Raw genomic sequence first — 22799 nt, forward strand, 5'->3', positions numbered from 1 at the left:
ATCCAGCCTGTCCAGGGCCCTGTGCAGAGCCCTCCTACCCTCCAGCAGATCCACACTCACACCCAGCTTGGTGTCACCACAGTTCCTTGAGGCCCCAGAGTGTGCCAATGGCTTCCATGATTGCATGAGGCCTCTCAGTGTCACAATGTCCCCTTGGTTCCATGGAACCCCTTGGTGTCACAAAGTCCCTTGAATCCTTGGGCCCCGCAGTGTCACAATGGATCCTTGGTCTCCCAAGGCCCTACAGTGTCACAATGGATCTCTGGTTCCATGAGGTCTGGCAGTGCAGCAACGCTCTCCTTGGTTCCCAGTCTCTTTTATGCATCCCACTGTTAGACAATAGAAGGACGCCTGGCAGATGAAGGGGAGTGGGGGTGGATATCTTCTCAAGGAGGAAATAATAAAAATTCCTCCTGTCTCCCTCTTCCAAGGCAGGTGCCACTTCAGAACAGGTATGAGCCCCTGCATCTGGAGAGCCAGCCAGATGATTTAGAAGAAAATTTTCTGCCCAGTGAGCCTCACAATTGTAATTCGTTTGTGAGAGGGATTACCACCTCTAACATCAAAAAGGAAAGAAGGGTAATCATGGTGGGTGGCTCCCTTCTGAGGGGAACAGAGGGCCCCATATATAAACCGGACCCACCCCACAGAGAGGTTTGCTGCCTCCCTGGGGCCTGGGTAGAGGATATTACTGAGAGAATGCCTGGGCTGATTCAGCCCTGTGATTATTACCCACTGCTGATACTCCAGGCTGGCAGTGATGAGACTGAAAAGAGGAGTGTCAGGACAATTGAAAGGGACTTTAAGGCACTGGGACAAGCGGTTGATAGGACAGGGACACAGGTAGTCTTTTCCTCAGTCCCTTTGGTGTCTGAGAAAAACTGTGAAAGCAATAGGAGAGCCACATCATGAACAAGTGGCTCAAGGGTTGGTGTCATCAGTAGAATTTTGGACTCTTTGGTCATGGGGCAACTTTTACAGCACCTGGCCTGCTGGAACCTGATGGGCTCCATCTCTCTGTTAAGGGCTTTTGCTCATGAAGGTTTTTAGCTCATGAACTGGTAGAACTTGTTGAGAAGGCTTTAAACTAGGCTTGAAGGGGGAAGGGGATGCAGTTGGGCTGTCTGGAAGCAGGCCCAAGGGTGGTAAGCCTGAGTTAGGGGTGAAATCAGCAGCCCAGCTGAGGTGCATGGATACCAGTGCACACAGCATGGGTAACAAACAGGAAGAGCTGGAGGCCATGGTGCAGCAGCAGAGCTGTGATGTAATTGCCATCATGAAATGTGATGGGATGACTCACATGGCTGGAGGACTGCACTGGATGGCTACAAGCTCTTCAGGAGAGATAGGAAAGGGAGAAGAGGTGGAGGGGTGGCCCTTTATATTAGGGAGGCTTTGGACACCATAGGTATTGAAACTAATGAGGATGGAGCTGAATGCCTGTGGGTGAGAATTAGGGGGAAGGCCAACAAGGCTGACATCCTACTGGGAGTCTGTTATCATCCACCCAACCAGGTAGAAGAGGTGGACAACTCATTCTATAAGCACCTAGAGAATGTTTCTGGATCATCAGCCCTTGTTCTTGTAGGCAATTTCAACTTGCCGAACATTTGTTGGGAACTCAATACAGCTGACAAAAAGGCTGTCCAGGAAATTTTTAGAGTGTGTGGAGGACAACTTTTTGTTTCAGCTGATGGGTAAGCCCACCAGGGGAGGTACTATGTTAAATCTTGCTGTTTGCAAATAGAGATGGGCTGGTGGGAGATGTGGTGGTTGGAAGCCACCTGGGGCAGAGTGATCACGAGATTATAGAATTCTCGATATTTGGTGAAGTCAGGAGGAACATCAATAAGACTTTTATACTAGACTCTTGGAGAGCAGACTTTGACCTATTTAGGAGGCTTATTCAAAGAGTTCCTTGGGAAGCAGTCCTTAAAAGCAAAGGGGTTCAGGAAAAGTGGATGTGCTTCAAAACAGAGATCTTGAGGGCACAGGAACAGACTGTCCTTGTGTGCTGAAAGATGAGGTGAGGAGGCAAACATCTAGCCTGGATGGGCAAGGAGGTTTTGGAGGAACTTAAGAATAAAAAGAGTGTACATCATCTTTGGAAGAAGGGTCAGGTCTCTCAGGAAATATTTCACGTGGCTAATAGAGCATGTAGATTGAAAATTAGTGAGGCCAAAGTTCAGTTTGAACTTAAAATGGTGACTTGTGCAAAGGATAATAAAAAATGCTTTTACAAATATATTAACAATAAAAGGATGGATAAGATCAGTCTTTGTTCTTTATTAGATGTAGCAGAGAACTTGGTAACTGCAGATGAGGAGAAAGCAGAGGCGCTTAATGACTTTTTTGCCTCACTCTTTAGTGGGAAGATGGCTTGTCTTTTAGACAACTGTCGTCTTGGGTTGGTTGATGGTGTCAGGGAGCAGAATGGTGCCCCCATTACCCAAGAGGAGGCAGTCAGAGAACTGCTGAGCTGCTTGGATGTTCATAAATCCATGGGCGCAGAAGGGATCCACCCCAGGGTGATGAGGGAGCTGGCAGATGAGTTTTCCAAGCCGCTCTCCATCATTTACCAGCAGTCCTGGCTCACTGGGGAGGTTCCAGATGACTGGAAGCTGCCCAATGTGACACCCATTCACAACAAGGGTGGGAAGGAGGATCCTGGTAATTACAGGCCAGTCAACCTGACCTCAGTACCCACTAAGGAAATGGAACAGTTTATACTGAGTGTCATCACTCAGCACTTCCAGCATGGCCAGGGTATCAGACCCAGCCAGCAGGGGTTCAGGAGGGGTAGGTCGTGTTTGACCAACCTGGTCTCCTTTTATGACCAGGTGACCCTCCTGGTGGATGCAGGAAAGGCTGTGGATGTGTCTATTTGGACTCCAGCAAGGCCTTTGGCACTGTCTCCCACAGCACACTCCTGGAGAAGCTGCAGCCCAGGGCTGGGACAGGGGCACTCTGTGCTGGGTTCAGAACTGGCTGCATGGCCGGCCCAGAGAGTGCTGGTGAGCGCTGCTGCATCCAGCTGGCAGCCAGGCACCAGTGCTGTCCCTCAGGGCTCTGTGCTGGGGCCAGCTCTGTTCAATGTTTTTATTGATGACATGGATGAGGGGATTGAATCCTTCGTTAGTAAACCTGCAGATGACACTGAGCTGGGAGTGTGTATCCATCTGGTGGAAGGTAGGAGGGCTCTGCAGGGAGATCTTAATGGTTGGAGGGATGGGCAGAGTCCAATCAGATGAAGTTTAATAAGTCCAAATGCCCAGTCCTGCATTTTGGCCACAATAACCCCCTGCAATGCCAGAGGCTGGGGATGGTGTGGCTGCACAGTGCCCAGGCAGAAAGGGACCTGGGGTACTGCTCGACAGCCGGCTGAACATGAGCCAGCAGTGTGCCCTGGTGGCCAAGAAGGCCAATGGCTCCTGGCCTGGATCAGGAATGGTGTGGCCAGCAGGAGCAGCGAGGTCATTCTTGCCCTGTACTCGGCACTGGTGTACTTGGCATTCTTCCCCTCTTCTGGCACCATACCTCGAGTGCTGTGTCCAGTTCTGGGCCCCCCAATTTAGGATGGCCATGGAGGGGCTGGAGCGTGTCCAGAGAAGGGCAACAAGGCTGGTCTGGAACACAAGTCTTTTAAGGAATGACTGAGGGAGCTGGAGTTGTTTATCCTGGTTAAGAGGAGACTCAGAGGCGACCTTATCACTCTCTACATCTACAGTTTCCTGAAAGGCGGTTGAATTCAGATGGGGGTCAGTCTCTTTCTCCAGGCCTCAACTGACAGAAACAGAGGACACTGTTCTAAGCTGAACCAAGAGAAATATAAATTGAATATTAGGAAAAAGTTTTTTACAGAAAGGGTGATAAAGAGTTGCATTGGTTTGCCTGGGAAGGTGGTGGATCTTGATGTGTTGAAAAAAAAGAGTAGATGTGGTACTTGGTGCCATGATCTAGTTGACGTGTTAGAGCTGAGTTGGCATTGATGGTCTTGAAGGTCTCTTCCAACCCAGTAATTCTGTCATTCTGACATTCTGTGAATTGTTGATCCCAAAGGGCCCCTACCAGCTCGGTCCCTTCTGAAATTCTGACACTTTGGCTCAGCCTTTGTGTCCCCTCAAGGTGCTGGCAGAGCTGTTGGGGACAGGGCAGGAGGGGGCAGCCCCAGCGTTCCCCTGTGTGTGACACCCCAGCAGTGACAGCCCCCAGCGTTCCCCTGTGTGTGACACCCCAGCGGTGACAGCCCCAGCGTTCCCTGTGTGTGACACACCAGCGGGCAGGGAGGGGCCCAGCCCGGGGGTCCCGCAGAGCCTCCCTGCTCCAGAGCCGCAGCTGCCACAGCGGGGCAGCTGCCGGGATCGCTGTGCCAGGGACGGGCCGCAGCTGGGGCTTCCGAGGGGCTGGGCTGGAGCAGCTTTTTGTCCCGATGCACCGGGGGCATCGCCGCGGGGTTGGGGTCCCTGGGAAGGCGCAGCAGGACAGGGTGGCAGTGGCTGGTTTGTGGATTTGTTGCTGGGACGTTTTGTTGGCGGCCCCGGGCGGGCTGTGGAAGCCGGGAGCGGCCGGGCGGGCCCGGAGCCGCCCCTCGGGTCGGGAGCCCCGGGCAGAGCTCTGTGCTCGGGGGCCGGGCCGGGCAAAGGCTGAGGGAGAGCGGGGGAAGCGCTGGCACAGAGGCCCCGGGCTCGCCGTGCCCCCCTGGCCACGCAGCCGGGCTCGGGGCCGCCTCGCTCAGAGCCAGCCCCGGCTGCGGGGGTCCCCGGGGCTCCCTGGGCAGGGGGCGGCGGGGGCTGCCCGAGCTCTGTGCCCGGCGCTGGGCGCGGCTGCCGAGGCAGCGGAGGATGCAGGGTCCCCCCGTGCTGGGGCTGGCTCTGCCCGGCCCAGGGGCTGCACTGTCAGCCCAGAGCCACCTGGGGATCGCCCGGGACCGGCAGGGCTGGCAGGGAAACCGGCACTGGGGGCAGCAGAAACGGGCAATGCGAGAGCTGGAGGTGCTCCAGAAGCCTGGACATGTTGCAGCATGGACGGGGGGGATCCATGGATACCCCAGGACTCTGAAACAGGGACCCGGGACAGTGCTGACCCCTGGGACGCCTGTGATGCCAAAGTGGTGAGCCCAGACAAGGGGAACCTGTGGGATTGCCAGGAGCTCCAGCAGCCCAGAGAGGGGAACACCAATACAAACCTGACCCGCAGCAACCCAGACAGGGGGGCCTCCAGGAGCCCAAAGTGGAGAGACCAGAGAGGAGAAACCAAGGTTGGGTGTTTTTGCTGAATCTTGGTCATGTATGCATTTTGGGGGACCAGATCTCGGTGTTTTGGGGATTTATATGAGCACCAGATTCCCAGTGACTTCTAGAGTGTGGAGGCCCAGGTGCCCAACACTGGAACTGTAATAGCTCAGGGCAAAGGTGACCAGGGTCAGAGAGAGACACCCCTCTGAGGACAATGGTCTCACCATCAGCATTTGCAGGCTCATGTGAATGCAGCAGGCTTCACTGGTATCACCCAGTCCAGCTGCCCTTTTTTTCCTTATATGTGCTCCCCCTAGAATGTTCTCCCCTCTCTTGTCCCCCATTGGTCCCGATTTACTGCAATGCTCCACCCCTGTTACCTCATTGGTTCCCCAGTTGGCTGCCCCTCCTCTGCACCACCTGTGCTCAGTTCCCATTGGCCCTTGGCCCTCAGACCCGCCCCTTTCCCCCTTATCAAACCTTGTGTCCTCAGCCCCATTTTGTCTCTGTGCCTGTACCCTCTACATTGCAATAAACTGCATTTGGAGCTGTCTCTGGCCTTGTCCATCAGCAGGTTAAGCAAGCGTGCTCCGGGCTCTGGGAGTGCAGGTTGCTCACAGGGGCTTGTTGTGGATGTGCTGCGACAATAGAGATTGACTTGGGCAGGAGGAACCCCCTAATCCAATGTACTCATATGCTATATTTTTCCCCAAACCAGGATTTCTCATTCCCAAGCCTTGGCTGGATGGAGGAGGAGTCTGTGAGGAAGAGAAAGATGGCCCGGGACACACAGGCAGGTGAGGAGGAAGTCAGTGCCATTTTGTCCCTCTCTCCTGCTCCATCTCCCAGTCCAGCAATGCTCCCGGCTGCAGGACAATCCCACTGCTGTCCTGCTGGGGATGCATTGGGGAATCTTCTTCCCTTTCCCTGTGGCATAGGGGCAAATCCCATCCTCTCCTTGTCCTTCCTGCCCCAGACAAGGAGCTGAGGATGGAGATCAGGGAGGACAAATCCTCACAACAGAAACTCAAGGAAGAGGCAGATTTGAGCAGCTGCGCAGGGCAGAAATCCAAGGCGGAGGAAAAGTCCCAGAGATCCCACAGGAGGAGGGGCACCAAACCCAGCCCAGGTTGCTCTGAGGTGAAAGGCTGCACCCTGTGCCAGGAAGGTGGACAGAGCTTCAGCCAGAGCGTGGAGCTGGTGGCCCATGAGCAGCCTCATGATGGAGAGAAGCCCTACAAGTGCTTGGAGTGTGGGAAGAGCTTCAGGCAGAGCAGCACCCTGATCCAGCACCAGATGATCCACACCGGGGAATGGGCCTATGAGTGTGGGGAGTGTGGGAAGGGCTTGAGGTGCAGCTCTGAGCTCGTCACCCACCAACGCATCCACACTGGGGAGAAGCCCTACGAGTGTCCCCAGTGTGGGAAGAGGTTTCACACCAGCTCCAGTCTCCTCATACATGAGCGGATTCACACGGATGAGAGGCCCTTCCTCTGCCCTGACTGCGGGAAGGGCTTCAAGTACATCTCTCATCTCGTCAGGCACCAGTGCATCCACACTGGGGAGAGGCCCTATGAGTGTCCCCAGTGTGGGAAGAGCTTCACCCAGAGCTCTGTCTTGAACAGACACCTACGGAAGCACCGGTAAGGGAAGCCCTGCAAATGTCCCTGCAGGGAGAGCTTCGTGCCTGGCTCCAGCTTCATACCCAATTGTAGGACCCACGTTGGGAAGAGACCTGTGATCCATGTTCCTTGTAATCCATGCAGGAAAGACACCTGTCCCTTTTCCTGCTCCTGCCAATGACATGATGTGGGATTGAAGAACATGAGGATCTGGCTAGGGCCATGTCATTATATTCACTCTCTCCTCAGGTCGTTGCCAGGGGCAGGAAAGGGACTCTCTCCCTGAGGAGAAAGGTGTCCTTTCCAGGCAGGAGGAAATACCTGGCCAGGAAGAGCCAGTGAGTTGTGTTTTGGTTTTCCCTGTAAATAGTTTTTCTTTTCCCTTCTGTTACAGTATTGTTTCTGTTCCTGTTTGTTCTTTATCTCGTTGCTGTCCCCAGTAAATTGTTCTTATCCCTGCCTGGGCTCCTTGACTTTTGTGCTTTCCGTGGGGTGCGGGAAGGCAGAAAGCGGCAGCGCGGTTTTAGCGGGAGCAGGAAATTGGGGAATCCCATTCCTGAACTCTGGCCCATGGAAATCGAGCATCCCAGCTGGTCCCAGCCCTGGTGGCCATGGCAGCAGCCTTGGGAGCGGGTCCCTGGCTGGGGCTGTGGGAACCTCTTCCCTCTGGTGCCCAGGGACAGGACTGGAGGGAACGGCTGCAGCTGAGTCGGGGCAGGCTCAGGTTGGATCTCAGGAAAAGGTTTTTCCCCAGAGGCTGCTGGGGCAGTGCCCAGGCTCCCCAGGGAAAGGTCCCAGCTCCAGGGCTCTCTGGGCTCCAGCAGCTTTTGGACAGCGCTGCCAGGCCCAGGCTGGCATTGTTGGAGTGTCCTGTGCAGGGCCAGCAGTTGGACTCCAGGATCCTGATGGGTCCCTCCCAGCTCAGCCAATTCTGTGGATCTGGGGCAACAGGGGGCTGGGGATGGTTGCCATGGAAACTGACCACAGGAATGGAGCTGGCGATGGTTGCCCACTAAGGATCAGATTTGTCACAGGCCCTCAAAAGGGTTCCATGGGGACTTTCCAAGAGTCTCCAGGCTGTTCAAGAGCTGGAAGGTCACAGGCAGACACAGGGGCTCCATGGACACCTCCCAGGGGTTTCTGGGGATGCTAAAGAGCCCTGTGCTCAGAGGCAGTCACAGCCATTCCATGGTGACACCACAGGGCACCTTGAGCTGCAAAGGCACCGATCTGTCACAGGTACTCACAGGGGCTCCACGGTGACATCCCAGGAGTCCCCAGACTGCCAAAGGGCCGGGATGTCCCAGACACTCACAGGGGCTCCAGTCATGGGCACAGTGGGAGCTTCAGGCAAAAGCTTTATTTCTTTATTGGAGAAATTTCTGTTGAGACATGAGGTGGAGAAATTACCCCCAACAGCCACCATGGATCCTCAAACCCCTGCAGGGCCCCTAGACTTCTAAAATTCCTTTTAATACAGGAGACTGGGAGTGATTGGATCCCATCCCAGCCCCAGACTTTTTCAAAGGTGTAAAGATTGGACAGGTGGAATGGAACGTTAATGCAATTTGTCCCACAGGATTAATGATGGAATGACAGATATATTTACATAAATACAGCCCTGATGGATTGTGATCATGATTAGTAGAAAGATCTTAACCACAGTTATTTCACCATAGTACTGGAATTATAACAATTATTTTTATATAGTGCTGTAGGAAGCAATTTTGCAGTCATCAGGACCTGGCTGGAGTTGTTGGAGCCCATGGCAGGCAGAGCCTCCTGCTCCAGCAGGAACTGCCTTTCCTGTGCCAGGAGCAGGGCAGGTCCCGCTGCAGGAAAAGCCCCAGGCCAGCCCCAGCACAGGGAAGGGCTCGGGCACAAGGGCAGAGTGCCGTGCTGGGAGCTGTGCCAGGCAGAGCCTGAGGCACCAAAGGCACCTTGGCAGCAGCAGCTGCTTGCAGGGCATGGCCAGAAGCCTCCCTTGGCAGCCTGGCCTGGTGGCCAGCACTGCAGAGCTGCTGCCTCAGGGCTCATTTCTGCCTGGGCTCTGAAAAGCCACTTCTGCTCCGGGAGCCTGCCTGGGAAGCCATTGGCCCCAGCACCTTGGGGACAAGCTATGAATGAGAAAACTCTTCATGCCAGCAGAGATAAGGCAGGGGCAGAGGAAAGAGGAGAGCCAGGCCCAGGGGACAGGGCTGCCATGGTGATGGCTGGGAGGTCACTGCCCCTGCAGCAGCCTGGCTGCCCTCAGCAGACATTCTGGCCAGAAGCGTTGTGAGGGCACCCAGCACAGCAGAGAACCCACACAACAGGAATTCTGTCCTTGGGGATGAGAGGGTTTCGCTGGGTCAGGCTGTACAAAGCTCCTGCTCTTGGGTTCCTAGGATTGGGAGATTTCCCAATTCCTGGGATGGGGGATCCCCTTCTTTGGAAAAACAGTTAGAGTTTTGTGCCACTATCATCATTGTAAACTATTTCCTCCTTCTAACAAATCTAAATCCACCCTTATTCAGTTCAAAGATATTGGCCTTTGTTCTGTCACTGCAAGATTTGTAATAAAATAACTTTGACCACTATTTTTCCATTTTCACAGATCTTGGTGAGGACCCAAACATCTCCCAAGATGGGGTTTGGAGGCCTCATCACATAACCAGCAGGGAGAGGCTGATGGCTCTGGGCTCAGTGGTGTGGAGACTGAGGACAGAACAGGAGTAGCCTGGGAGGGATTGAAGGGTGGTTTCAGAGAGGCTGGAGCTTTTCTTCATAGTGGGAATGATCCTGAGAAAGATAATGGCTCAAAGGGCAGCTGGGGAGGCCCAGACTGGACAGCAGGGGAAAGGAGTTTCCCTGCCAGGGAAGGGCTGTGGTGCAACACATCCCCCAGAAGGCGCCTGGAGCAGCCCAAGGCTTTGTGTGGGCAGGCAGAGGCAGGCAGGAGGCAGAGCTGTCAGCAAAGGAAGGGGCCAGCCAGGAGGGGCAGCAGGGGGCTGATGACAGCCTGCAGGGACAGAGGCGCAGGATTGCTCAGCATCAGAGACACCTTTCCCTTGCTTGTCCCCACCTGTCATCACTGCCTCCAGTGTTCTGCTCTACCTGAAATCTGGGGACACTTTCTCAGACCTGTCCTTCAATGGGACCCATTAACCTTCAAGAAAACTTCTGTGTTTTTCACTTTCACTTTGAGTTGTTAAGAGGTTTCTGAGCACACTCTGAGGGACTGAGTCTGATGCAAAGAGCACCAAAGCCCCAGAGGGTCATTCAAGTCCTTGTGCTGTGTCTGTGCTGCTGAGCTGGGCCGGGCTCCTGGCCCAGAGGCAGCTCCTGGCAAGGGCAGCGCTGCAGAGAGACAGCTCTGGCCAGGAGCAGCTCCTGTGCACAGCCCAGCAGGGCTGGGGCACTGCCAGGGCAGCTCAGGGACAGCAGCAGGGCACAGACAGAGCTGACAGGGGCTCAGCACTGGCAGGGGCTGGGGGATGTCCCAGAGGGGGCTGTGTCACAGCGGCACCTCTGGGCTGTGTCCTAGAGGCACAGAGCAGCTGTGATGTCAGCAAGGGGCTGTGTGACAGCACAGAGTGGGCTGTGTGAGGTCACAGGTTGGTCTGTGACATGACAGAATTTGTTGTGTGAGGTCATTGAGCAGCTAGAGCATCCTAGAGGGGATTCTGTGTGACATCACAGAGCAGGCTGTGACATCATGGCACGGCAGTATGACATCATAAAAAAGGGTGTGAGGTCAAAGTGTGTGCTGTGACATTACAGAGTAGCAGTATGACATCACAGAGAGGGTTTTGTGACATCACTGAGGGTGTTGTGACATCACAGAACTGTCTGTTATGTCACAGAGTAGGATGTCAGGCCACGGAGCAGTGTCTGCCATCATGGAAGGTGGCTCTGTGACATCAGAGAGTGGGTTGTGACCTCACCGGGTGACGGAGCAACATCATAGAGCCAGCTGTGACATCACAGAACAGACTGTGACATCACAGGGTAACTTTGTGATATCACCGAATCTTCTGGGACAACACAGTGGAGCTTTATGATATTGCAGAGTGATATCCTAGCACTGGCCCTGTGATATCATGAAGGGGCTTTGTGACATCACAGAGCAGTAGTGTGTCATCACTGAGTTGCCTGTGTCATCATAGAGTAGGCTCTGTGACATCATACAATGGATTCTGCCATCACAGGGTATCTGTGTGACATCTCAGAGGGGTTGTGACATCACAGAATGGCTGTGTGACATCCCAGGGTAGGTTGTGTAATATCACAAGATTAACTGTGACATCATAATGAGGGATGTGTCATCACAAAGGGGCTGTGTGTCATCACAGGGGCTGTGTGAGGTCACTGGGGAGGTCACTCTGCCCCAGCCCCCCTCACAGTTCCCCAGAGCAGTCCAATGCTGCTCGTGCACAGCGGGGTCCCCTGTCCCCCTGGGTCCCCCCGCCCCCGGTGCCGCAGCCTCCCCCAGAGGATGTTCCACGAGATCGACCCCAGAGCCTGACACGGGGGGCCTGGGGCTTTTCCTGGGGGGCCGGGGCCCTGGGGGTGGGACAGGGGGACAGGGACCCCCTGGCAGCGTCCCCGTGTCCCCCAGGGCCAGAGCCTGAGCCAGGGCTCCTTCACCCTGTTATAAATGAGGGCTTGAGAGCGCTGAAAAAATCCTTGACAAGAGATCAGCAACAACCAGATTTAATATTACATGACAGCACCACAAAGTTCCTTGGCAAGAGGCACTCCTGACTGAACACTTCAGGCACACCAAAGAAACAAAGCAACAACAAAACCAAAAAAAAACCTCCACACAATCAAACCAGAAATGAACAAAAAACTGTCCCTTTGTGTGTGTGTGTGTGTGTGTACCACAAGGACAGTGAGGGCAAGGATAAAAGGAATACAGCCTAAAAGTGTAACAGAGCTCAAACTGAACAGAACTTGACTTCCACTTTAACCTTAACTGATACCTTCAACATCACAATTTAGCAGAAGAAGAGAGTTTAGCAGTATTTAACCTAATTTATAACATATGACTTTGAAATTTAACAGAGGAATAACATTTAATATTATTTAACTCGGCTATTAACTTATAGTAAACATAATGACTTAGCAAAAGAACAACTCTTAGATAATTTAACTTCACTTAGACCTTGTGACTTAACCTTTCTTCCAGGCCTGACTGAGTCAGCTATCCAAGGCACTCCAACCCCTCCGAGAGCAGCATTTCTGCCACATTTCCCCAGCACAGGCACTCCTGTGTGCACACAGACACAAAGAGTCAGTGCAAGGCACCTGTAAGAAATTCCCCTGAGGGCGGGAAATGCTCCCTGTGGATGCTTTGGCATCTCCCCAGCGGGTGAAGGGTTGAGCCTGGAGGAGTGGGGGATCAGCCCGGGCTCCCTCGTTGTTCAGGATCCCCGAGTGCAGCAAACGGGAGAGTTCCCGGCTGGGAGAGGCCCCACTCAGAGGGAGTCGCTGGCCCAGGAGAGCTCCAAGGGGCTCCTTTTGCAGCGCTGTTTGTAGGGCCCCAAGAGAGGGGCTGCAGTCACAGCAATGGTTCATCCTGGCCGCACTTGGCATCAACAGCTTTCTTTGGCACTGTGAGAACAGGGATGTTGTGGCACTGAGGGAACAAAAGCAGTTCCCAGGGCTGCTCCTACAGCAACCAGGAGCTGGTTGGGCAGCAGCAGTGCCTGGAGCAGTGTTTGTGCTGAGCTGCAGAGGAGCTGAGCCCAGGGGCTGTTGGCCAAGGCCGAGGCCCAAGGAGCATTTCTGAGCTGGCAGGGTGGCCTGAGAAGGGGAGGGGGGAATGCAGCAGCACAGGGCCCATGGAAGCAAGGGACCATGGTGACACTGTGGGGCCCTGTGAGACCAAGGGACCATTGTGACACTGTGGGGCCTCATGGAATCATGGATAGCGCTGTGACTTTGCTGAGCCTCATGGTACCAAGGGGACTGTACTGTCGCTCTGTGGCTCCATGGAATGTAGGAATCGTTGTGATACTGTGAGGCTCCATCAAACCAAGGGGCCATTGTGACACCACGGGGCGTCCTGGAACTGTGGAGACCGTTACAACACTTTGGGGTGTCATGGGAACATTGGAGGCCATTGTGGCACTGTGAGACTCCATGGAGACAAAAGCCCATCATGACATTGCAAGGCCTCATGGAATCATTGAGAGACAATTAAGAGACTTCACAGCCTTGTGGAACCAAGGGGTCATTGTGACACTGAGGCACACCAAGAATCGTGGAGACATTGTGACACACAGGGGACTCAAAGGATCATGGAGACAATTGTGGCACTATGAGGCCCTGTGAAATATGCAAAGCATTGTGACACTGTGAGGCCTTATGGAACCAGTGAGACCATTGTGACCCTGGGGTTCTCCACAGATCCAAGAGGACCATTGTGATCCTGTGGGGCCTTGTGAAACCAAGAGGCCTTTGTGACACTGCAGGGCTGCATGGAACCAAAGGTCATTGTGACATTGTGGGGCCTTGTGCCATCAGTGGTCCATTGTGACACTGGGCAACCAAAGGAGACCATTGTGACACTGCAGGACTGCATGAAACCAAAGCTCCAGGGTGACACAGAAGGGCCTCCTGTCATCAATGGTCCATTGTGACACTGTGGAGCCAAAAGAGACCATTATGACAGAGCAAACACCCAGGGTCCAAAGGTCCATTGTGACATTGCAGAGCTCATGGCACAGATGAGCCATGTAACATTGTGGGGCCTGGGGAACCACAGAGACCATTGTGACACTGCAAGGCCTCATGGAATCATTGGGACCATTGTGACACTACAGGGCCTTCTAGAACCAAAGGTGCCATTGTGACACTATGGGACCCCATCAAAACCAAGGGAACACAGAAAAGGTCTGGCTGGTTTGGCCTCCCATGGACTGCCTTACTGGCCCAGCTGACCTTGGCATGTTGAGGGTCTCTTCTCATCTGCTACTGAAACACTGGGGCTCCATGCTTTCCTTCCCAATGGAAAAGAACTATCCTCCTCCAGGCACCCATGGACAGAATTGGGATTGCACCTCCAAATTTCCTTATTTTCAGGGATTGTTCCAATAAGAATATTGCCAGGACAAGTCTGTCTTGCAGTGGTTTCATGAGGGTTACATCCCATCTGTCCCCAAAACACTGGGGAAGGCTCCGTGCTTTCCTTCCTATGGAAAGAACTGTCCTGCTTCTCCATGTGCCCATGGAGAAGGGATTCCACCTCCAAAATTCCCTAAATCGAAAGACTGCTCCCAGACAAAATCTGACATTCCTGACAAGTCTGGCTGGCCCTGGCCTAGTGAGGCACTCAGCTGCCTTCTAAACACTGGGGCTCTGTCCTTTCCTTTCTTATGGAAAAGGACTGTCCTTCTTGGCCAGGCGCCATGGCCAGAACTGGGATTTCACTTCCAACATTCCCTATTGTGACAGACTGGAGGAGATTGTTGGCTGGAAACATTTTGTCTGTGAGGGAGGAAGGGGCAAGTCCAGCCTTGCCTTGCCCTGGAACCCCAGCACTGCCCTGGCCTGGAACCCCAATCCCCCCAGAGCCTCTATCCCAGCCCAGCAGTGGCTGCCAGTCCCTGGCACAGCACAGGCAATGCTCCACAGCCACCTCTGGAGCCCCAGCCCAGCTCCTGAGTGACCAAATGAGCCCAAGTCCCACCTGGGGGAAGGGCCCAGGAAGACCAAGGGGTATTGAAGGCTGACCACAAGGCAAGCACACATCTTGACCCTACCTCCTCTTGGCATTTCCATCTGAACACTGCTGGAGTCCAGGAGTTAGTAGCTGTGTGTGTGTGTGTTTCTAAATGGTTTTTGTCTTTCTTTCTGTATCTTCTTCTAATTCCATCCCCCTTGCAAATTTTGAGTTTAATTAAATTGAACAGGCTTACAGTTTCTGAAGTGGAATGGGCCACGTTTTTGAGTTAAGAAGTGTTTTTTTGTTGATTGAATATCATATTAAACCTTTTGCTGAAGTTTGTCTGATTTTCTGTGTTTGCCAGTAAAGGCTGTTTTGTTGTTTTGAGCTTCTGAGGATCTCTTATTGGTATTTCTCCAGGGAGTCCAACTCAGAGTACACAAACAATTGCAATTCCTTTTAAATGTCTCCTTGAGAGGGTTGTTTGTGGGATGGGAGTCAGGGCTTGTCTGTCCTGCTTGGCACAGCCCAGGCAGGGCTTTCCCAGCCACATTCCACACTCCATTGCCCAGCTGGAGCCGCTGGTGCCTCTGGGTTCTGCTGCCCCAGCCCCAGGGACGCTCTCCTTGTCTGCCCATTCCCCCACGGTCTCTGGGCAGGGATGGGCTCAGTGGGGGCTGCTGACATCCTCAGCAACTTGGAGGCTGCTGCTGGATTTCGCTGCTGCAGAGGCTTGTTCAGCCTTCAGCTCTTCAGTGCAGGAATTCAGTGTCCCAGGGCTCATTAACATTCAGAATACCTTAACAAGCCAAGCCTCTGGGGATAATTTGATTTCAGATTTCAAATAATTTGTGGCTAATTAGATTTCAGAAGCCTATTCAAACTGAATATATTCTATTAAAAAAGACAGGGAGAAAACATTTTTTAGGTCCTGTTTAGGTTTTTTTCCCCTCTTAATAAACTGATATATGCAATCTCCAATTGGCACTGAATCCAAGTACCTCCTCATGCAGTCTGAATAGATATGAAAATCAAGACCCTTCATGGCTGACAATCAATCAGACTCTGTCCCTACCCCCACCCCACCATTTCCCCCATCCAAGCCCTGGCACTCAGACCAGCCTTGTGCAAATCTCAGCTCCCTCCAGCTCAGGCTGCACCTGCAGCTTTCAGCTCCTTGTCTCCAACTCCCACCTGCTTTCCTTGGAGAAGGAGATGCTCGAGACACAGAGGGATGTTCATTGATTGTCAGCCAATAAAGCCAAGGGAAGGCACAGCTCCATCCAAGGCAAAAGTCATTCTTCTCCGTGGCTCTGCCCTGGCCCTTGATCCCCACAGCCTGTCCTGTTTCCTTCATCCCTCCTTTGCCAGGCACTTTCTGGGACAAGGGAGCTCTGCTCTGGCTATGGAGGGAGGTCCAAGTGCAGCCCCTGGAGTGGGAACCACAAGTGATAAGTTTTGTGTCCTTGGAGGGACCAGGAACTGATGAAACTCAGAGGCAGAGAAGGGTTTCTCTTCATGGAAAACATAAAAAAGTGTGAACATTATAAAATTTAAGAAATATCAAACCCCTTCTCTAAGTTTTTTGTGACATCCCAGCAACATCTGACATGTCCACCATCCACGAGGGATTGCCATACAGGAAGGATTTTAGACAGAGACTTAAGAAGAGTTGATAGAAAAGATAAAACTACATGTAAGATGCTAACTAGGGAGGTATTTAAACTTCAGAGAAATTGGGCAACTCCCTGAAGCTCAAAGCATGAAGCCAGTCGAAGGACACACATTGGAATGACCAGAGAACAGCTGCAGGAAGAAATCCGGGAACAAGGGGAAGGGCATAGATCCAGCTGCTCTAAATAAAGAGATGTCCTTAGACATGACCATTTTAACAGGAGTACTGGAAACACCTGAAGGACGGGGTCATGAAATATGAGACTTAATATTGGTGGCTCAAGAAGAGAGGAAGATCAGAATTTCTTCTCCTGCCATGAGTAGAAGAATCCATGAGATCCAGGAAATTCCTGCTTCTGGTGGGAAAACTTTGCCATTTCTTCAAAGTACTCAAGTGACCCAGACAATAAAGTTTTGCTTGTATATTATGAAACTAACAACTGTTAAAACCTGTGCCCCTTTCAAGGCAGACATCAGCTGTGTGCCCATGAACAGGCAGTGCCACTTGTGCCCTGAGGTGCCCAGCAGGGATTGGATCTCTCCAAGACCACCTGAGGGAGAGCAGAGCATGTTGCAAGCTGCAGGTCCCTGCTAGCCCCGCAGGACTCCTGTCCCATCAACATCTGCTCTGCTCCAGACTGAAACAGAGCCCAGCATGGTGCCGGGATCATCAGAGAGCTGAGGTGTGTGCTGGAATTCAATGCCCTCCCCATCCTGCAGCAGCCCTGCATTTCCCTGCTCCAGCCTTCGTCTCCAGCACAGCCATGGAGGCTCTTTGGGCTCCCGACTGTTCCTGCAGCCCCCAAGGGCAGCTGAGCTCTGCCTGTGGCACAGTCAGCCCTGGCCAGCGCAGGCCATGCTCAGCAATTGCTTGTGTGTGCCTGGCCTTGCTGTCAGCTGGGGCAGTGGCTGCGTGGCCCCTTGGTGGCCCTGTGCTGGCCCAGCCATGGTGGCCCAGCCCCTGTGCAGGCCCAGCCCAGGCCAGGAGCATTGCGGCTGGAAACAGCCCCTGTGCCGTGCTGCCCACAGCAGCCTTGGGGTTCTGTGCCCCATGGCCTCCCTGCTGGGCAGCCTCTGCCAGCTCCTGCACAGCCCCTGGCACCTGTGGGCCTGCACAGACAGCCCTGCCCCGGGCTCTGCCGGCCTCTGGGCCAGCAGAGAGGCCGGCCAGGGCTGGCCATGGCGGGGAACAGGCCCTGAGCCCCGCAGGAGGATGGAGCTGGGCCACAGCCAAACTCAGCCCAGGGCTAAGCTGGGCTCAGCAGCCAGGGCTGCCAAGGGCTGGGCACAGAGGCTGGCACTGACAAATGTCCTGGGCCCCCTCCCTGCTCTGTCCATGCCCCCAAGGGCACAGAGCAGCCTCCTCTCTGGGGCACTTGCCTGTTTTCAATGCCTTGCACAGGCGCTGGCCCTGTCCCACAAGGCCTGGCCTGAGTCCTGCCCCTGCACGCTCAGCCAGGCTGAGATGGACACTGATGGTTTCTGGGGCAGGCTCTCTGACCCAGCCCAGCTCCCTGCAAGCTCTGCCAGCTGCCCTGAGCTCTGGGCAGCACCAAGGGCCTCTCCCCAGCCCAGCCCAGCCGGCTCTGGCCCCACAGCTCTGCTCAGCCCAGGCTGCTCTGGCCACTGGCCCCATGGCCTCAGCCCCTGCCAAGGGCACAGCAGCAGCTGCAGCTCACACAGGACTCAGCCCCAGCCATGGGGGAAGGTGCTGGGACAAGGCCAAAGGAGGCTCCCTGGCTGCCCTGCTCCCCTCTGGCTCAGGTGCTGAGAGCTCTGCAGCCCCTGCTGCCATCCCATGTGCCCAGGGCAGCACAAGAGCCCCGGCCTTGGGGCCCTCAAGAGCTGCTCCTGCTCCAGGCCCAGGGCCCATCCCAAAGCTGGGGCAGCCACAAAGCTGTGCCCATTTCTGTTCATTGGTGCTCTGATGGGGATGGATCCTCAGCCACTTGGAGATTGATGATGAATTTTACTCCTCCAGAGGCCTCTTCTTTCTTGAGCTATTCTGTTCAGGAATTCAGTGACAAAGGCTCATAAATACTTGTTACAAGACACCTGAGCAAGAAAAGCCCCAGGGAATAATCTACGTTTTCAGTTATTCTGTGGTTAATTAAACAGATTTCATAAGTATGTTCAAAGTGAATCTGCTATATCAGGAAAAAAAAAGCTCAGACAACTGTTTTGTCGTGTTTTCTTTTCCTGTTTATAGATTGATATCAGCAATATCCAATTGATATTGACCCCCAGCACCTTCTATTGCAGTCTGAACAGATATGAAAATCAAGACCCTTCATGGCTGACAATCAAGAAGACTTTGCCCCCACCCCATCCCCACCATTTCCCTCATCCAACCCCTGGCACTCTTACGAATCAGGAAAGGTGTGACCAGCAGGAGCAGGGCAGTGATTCTTCCCCTGTGCTCAGCACTGGTTGGGCAGCACCTCAAGTGCTGTGTCCAGTTCTGGGCCCCCCAATTCAGTATGGGCATGGAGGGCTGGAGTGTGTCCAGAGAAGGGCAACAAGGCTGGTGAGGGGTCTGGAACACAAGAGCTGTGTGAAGGGGCTGACGGAGCTGGGGTTGTTTATCCTGGAGAAGAGGAGGCTCAGGGCAGACAAGGCAGTGTCAGGGCACAGGTTGGACTTGATGATCTTCAAGGTCTTTTCCAACCTTACTGATTTTGTGATTATCTGAAACCACCCTTGGAGCAGCTGCAGGATGAGCCCTGGGCCTCCTCTTCAGAAGCTGCAGCAGCCCAGGTCCCTCAGCTTCTCCTGCCAGCCCCAAAGCCCATCCTGTCAGTCCTGCAGAGCCTCTGCAGCTCCTCCTCATTGCCCAGAACAGGGAGCCCCACAGGCAGACACAGCAGCCAAGATGTGCCCCCCTGGCCTGGGGTGCCTCTGGCAAGGGAGCAGCACCAGGCACTGCAGGAGCCTGCAGACAATTCCTGCAGCACTTGGAGGATGATCCTGCTCCCCAAGGGACGTTCCCATGGTGCCAAGTCAGGAACTGGAATGGGGAGTGGGGCCAGAGAGGAAAGGGCAAACATGGATGGGCTGTTTGCAGGGGAGGGAACAGGGCTGGGCAAGAAGAAGAAATTTGTAACAGGAAAGAGTAAAGAAAATAGAGGTGATGAAAAGGAAATGCTTGTGGCAGTTTGGGGGTGGCTGCCAGGCAGCCCTGGCTCTGAGCAACAGCGTCTGCAGTGGGACAGGAAACTCCCAGCTGATGGGAACAAAGTTTCTGGCTGACTGGAGAGGCCAGGACAGAGCTGAGTGGTTTCCCTGGTGTCCCCCAGCCCTTGCTGTCCCAGGGGCTGATGGCATTTGTGCTCCCTCAGGTTCATGTCCCCACAGCAGCAGCATGGGGGTGCTCCCGCCTGCTCTGTGCAATGCAAACAGGGGCTCCTGAGCCAGTGCTGCCTTGGCTGTGCCTGCAAGGATGCGGCACCTGTGTGAGCTGGGGAAGAGGCCAGGGCTGCAGAGGGGGGATGTTGTTGGCAGCTCCATCAGGACGCTCTGGGACGCTGCCCTGGGCTGTGCAGCGCACTGGGGATGGATCAGCCCCTGCTCTGCTGCTCCTTCCCTTCTCCCCCAGGGCCCTTGCAGAGCCCCAGCCATGCTGTTTGCCCCCAGCCTGCCCACGGCCAGCCTGGGGCTGCTCACCCTGGGGCTTTTCTGTGCTGAGCATTGGCCTGGCCGTGTTCTTGAGAGAGCCTGGGCAAGGAGCCTGCAGCCCCCAGGGCCTGGCCTGAGGCGTCAGCGCTGCCCCAGCAGTGCCCATGGCCTGTCCCTGCTGCAGCCCGGGCACTGCCACCCCCAGGACTGTGCCCGGCCCCGAGAGCACTCAGGCCCTGCAGCAACACCAGGGCCACCAGGGCAGCGGGGCAGGGCCACGGCAGCAGCACTGGCAACACCAAGTGCTGCTGCTGCTGCTGGGCACAGCTGCTGTGCCAGCACTGATCTGCCCCCAGCTCTGCACACAGACATTGCTGCTGTAGCTCCAGAGAAGGCAGCAAAAGGGCATCTCTGCAGAAAACTCTGCTAAGACATCTTTTACTTCCTTTAAAGCCTCCAAGAATGCAGCTCGTCATTGACAGAGTCTGTGGCCACAGGGAAGGTGGGGAGAAACAAAATGAGAACTGGCACAAAAAAAGGCTTTTTATTGTGCAGAATAGTATTAAAAAAAGAGGAAAAAAAACCCCACAACCACACCAACAAGAATTATCAATGATGATTTTTATTAGAAGTAATATGCAGAAATTGGCAACCACTTTAATATTCCTGAAAGCATCCAGTCATCAGTCTTCTCACTGTAGCCTTGAGCTCCTGGTTCCTCAGGCTGTAGATGAGGGGGTTCAGGGCTGGAGGCACCACCAAGTACAGAACTGACAGGGCCACATCCAGGGATGGGGAGGAGATGGAGGAGGGCTTCAGGTAGGCAAATATGCCAGTGCTGAGGAACAGGGAGAGCACAGCCAGGTGAGGGAGGCAGGTGGAAAATGCTTTGTGCCGTCCCTGCTCAGAGGGGATCCTCAGCACAGCCCTGAAGATCTGCACATAGGAGAAAACAATGAACACAAAACACCCAAGTCCTAAACAGGCACTAACTGCAAGAAGCCAAATTTCTCTGAGGTAGGATTTGGAGCAAGAGAGCTTTAGGATGGGGGGGATTTCACAGAAGAACTGGTCCAGGGCATTGCCATGGCACAGGGGCAGGGAAAATGTATTGGCTGTGTGCATGAGAGCATTGAGAAAGGCACTGGCCCAGGCAGCTGCTGCCATGTGGGCACAAGCTCTGCTGCCCAGGAGGGTCCCGTAGTGCAGGGGTTTGCAGATGGACACGTAGCGGTCGTAGCACATGATGGTCAGGAGGGAAAGCTGTGATCCAAGGAAGAAGAAAATCATAAAGAGCTGTGCAGCACATCCTGTGTAGGAGATGGTGGTGGTGTCCCAGAGGGAATTGTGCATGGCTTTGGGGACAGTGGTGCAGATGGAGCCCAGGTCGCTGAGGGCCAGGTTGAGCAGGAAGAAGAACATGGGCGTGTGCAGGTGGTGGCCGCAGGCTACGGCGCTGATGATGAGGCCGTTGCCCAGGAGGGCAGCCAGGGAGATGCCCAGCAAGAGGCAGAAGTGCAGGAGCTGCAGCTGCCGCGTGTCTGCCAATGCCAGCAGCAGGAAGTGGCTGATGGAGCTGCTGTTGGACATTTCTTCTGCCTTGGCACAGGTTTCTGTAAAAAAGTAATCTGGGAATATTTGGGTTTGGAGAGGACTTTAAATATCCCAGCACAGCCTGGGGGCACTTTCCCCCCACTGCCTGCCCAGGGCTCTGCTGCCTGGAGCTGTCCCTGCCAGCAGCTGCTTCCCTGTGCCCAGGGCTGGGCCCTGCCAGTGCTGCCAGAGCCCAGCCCAGCCCTCGGGGCTCAGCTCTGCCCTGCAGACCCCTCCCAGTTCTGGCACTGCCCAGGGGCAGCTCTGGCTCTGCAGGCTGTGATGGCAATGTCAGAGCAACCCTGAGGAGGCTGGAACAGCGACACTGATGCTGCCTCTAAGGGGCCCTGTGCTGATCTCAGTAACTCCCCTGTTTATTCAAATGAGGGGAATTTTTTTTTCTCCACTTGAACCAAGAGATGAATATCTATGTGCAATTTCCCATCAAGGCAAGCCAGAGACATAGATTAAAAAGCAGGATATTCCTTTTAATGCCACCCCTTTCCTGCTGTGCTCCCTGTATAATCTACTTATAAATATTCTGGAGCTCAGTGCCATGCTGGTAGCAGCCCTGAACAATGCAGCATCCTCACCACACAAGGAGAGCACTTCCAAGCCTTACCACCTGTCTCCTTGCACCCAGATCTTGTCCCCCAGTGCTGGGAGCAGCTCCCCGGGCCGGCTGAGAGCTGTCCCTGGCAGGCAGCAGAGTCCCTGCCCCAGCACAGCGCCCTGGGCTGCAGGAGCCTGCTCTGCAGGACAGCCCTGGGCACCCCTGGCTGCTCTGCACAAGAGACAATCAGAGAATGTACTCACAGGGTCTGCAGGCATTGGGATATTCCAGCTTTAGGAGATGGCTCCAGGAGCTGCAGCTGCATTGTCCTGCAGCCAGAGGTTCCTGTGCCAAGGCTGGCAGTGATTCTGCCCCAGGCACTTCTCAGCACCTTCCCAGCCCTGACTGATTGAAGCTCTCTGTGCCTCTGGGCTGTGCCCGGGCTGGCTGCAGGCAGTGCCCCAGCCCTGCTGGGCTGGCAGAAGAGCTGCTCATCAAGAGAAATGTGCTTTTGAAGCTCTTCTTGCTTACCAGGAGCTGCCTCTGTACCAGGAGCCCAGCCCAGCTCAGCAGCACAGACACAGCACCAGGACTTTAATGACCCTCTGGGGCTTTGTGCTCAGGCCCTGAACATCAGTCCCTCAGAGGCAGCTGAAGAAACCTCTCCAGAACTCCAAGGCAGAATCACACTCCAAAGTTTCTTGGACTTTTAATGGGTCCCACTGAGAGACACGACTGAGAAAGTGTCCCCAGGCCCCAGGCAGAGCAGAGAACTGGAGGCAGTGATGCCAGGTGGGGACAAAGAGAAGCCAAGTCTTGGTGGCCTGGGGCACAGCAGCAGGGTCTGTGCCAGC

The 22799-nt window shown here is 54.4% G+C and overlaps 1 protein-coding gene and 1 long non-coding RNA gene across 2 annotated transcripts; one reads left to right on the forward strand and one right to left on the reverse strand.

The window, feature by feature from the left end:
* The first annotated feature begins 235 nt into the window (after positions 1-235).
* LOC135287678 (uncharacterized) lies at positions 236-6322 on the forward strand. Its single transcript, XR_010351240.1, has 3 exons — positions 236-452; positions 5953-6031; positions 6211-6322. It is a non-coding gene; the product is annotated as an uncharacterized LOC135287678 (long non-coding RNA).
* Positions 6323-20456: 14134 nt separating this feature from the next.
* LOC135287618 (olfactory receptor 14C36-like) lies at positions 20457-21389 on the reverse strand. The gene has a single exon (XM_064400894.1). It carries the CDS (start codon positions 21387-21389, stop codon positions 20457-20459), a length of 933 nt encoding a protein of 310 aa, XP_064256964.1.
* Between the last annotated feature and the right edge of the window lie 1410 nt (positions 21390-22799).

This window comes from Passer domesticus, chromosome 30 (genome assembly GCF_036417665.1).
Source record: "Passer domesticus isolate bPasDom1 chromosome 30, bPasDom1.hap1, whole genome shotgun sequence".
Taxonomy (NCBI): domain Eukaryota; kingdom Metazoa; phylum Chordata; class Aves; order Passeriformes; family Passeridae; genus Passer; species Passer domesticus.

Coding starts and splice junctions, on each gene's coding strand:
- LOC135287618 (XM_064400894.1), bottom strand. CDS start 21,389: ATGTCCAACAGCAGCTCCATCAGCCACTTCCTGCTGCTGGCATTGGCA.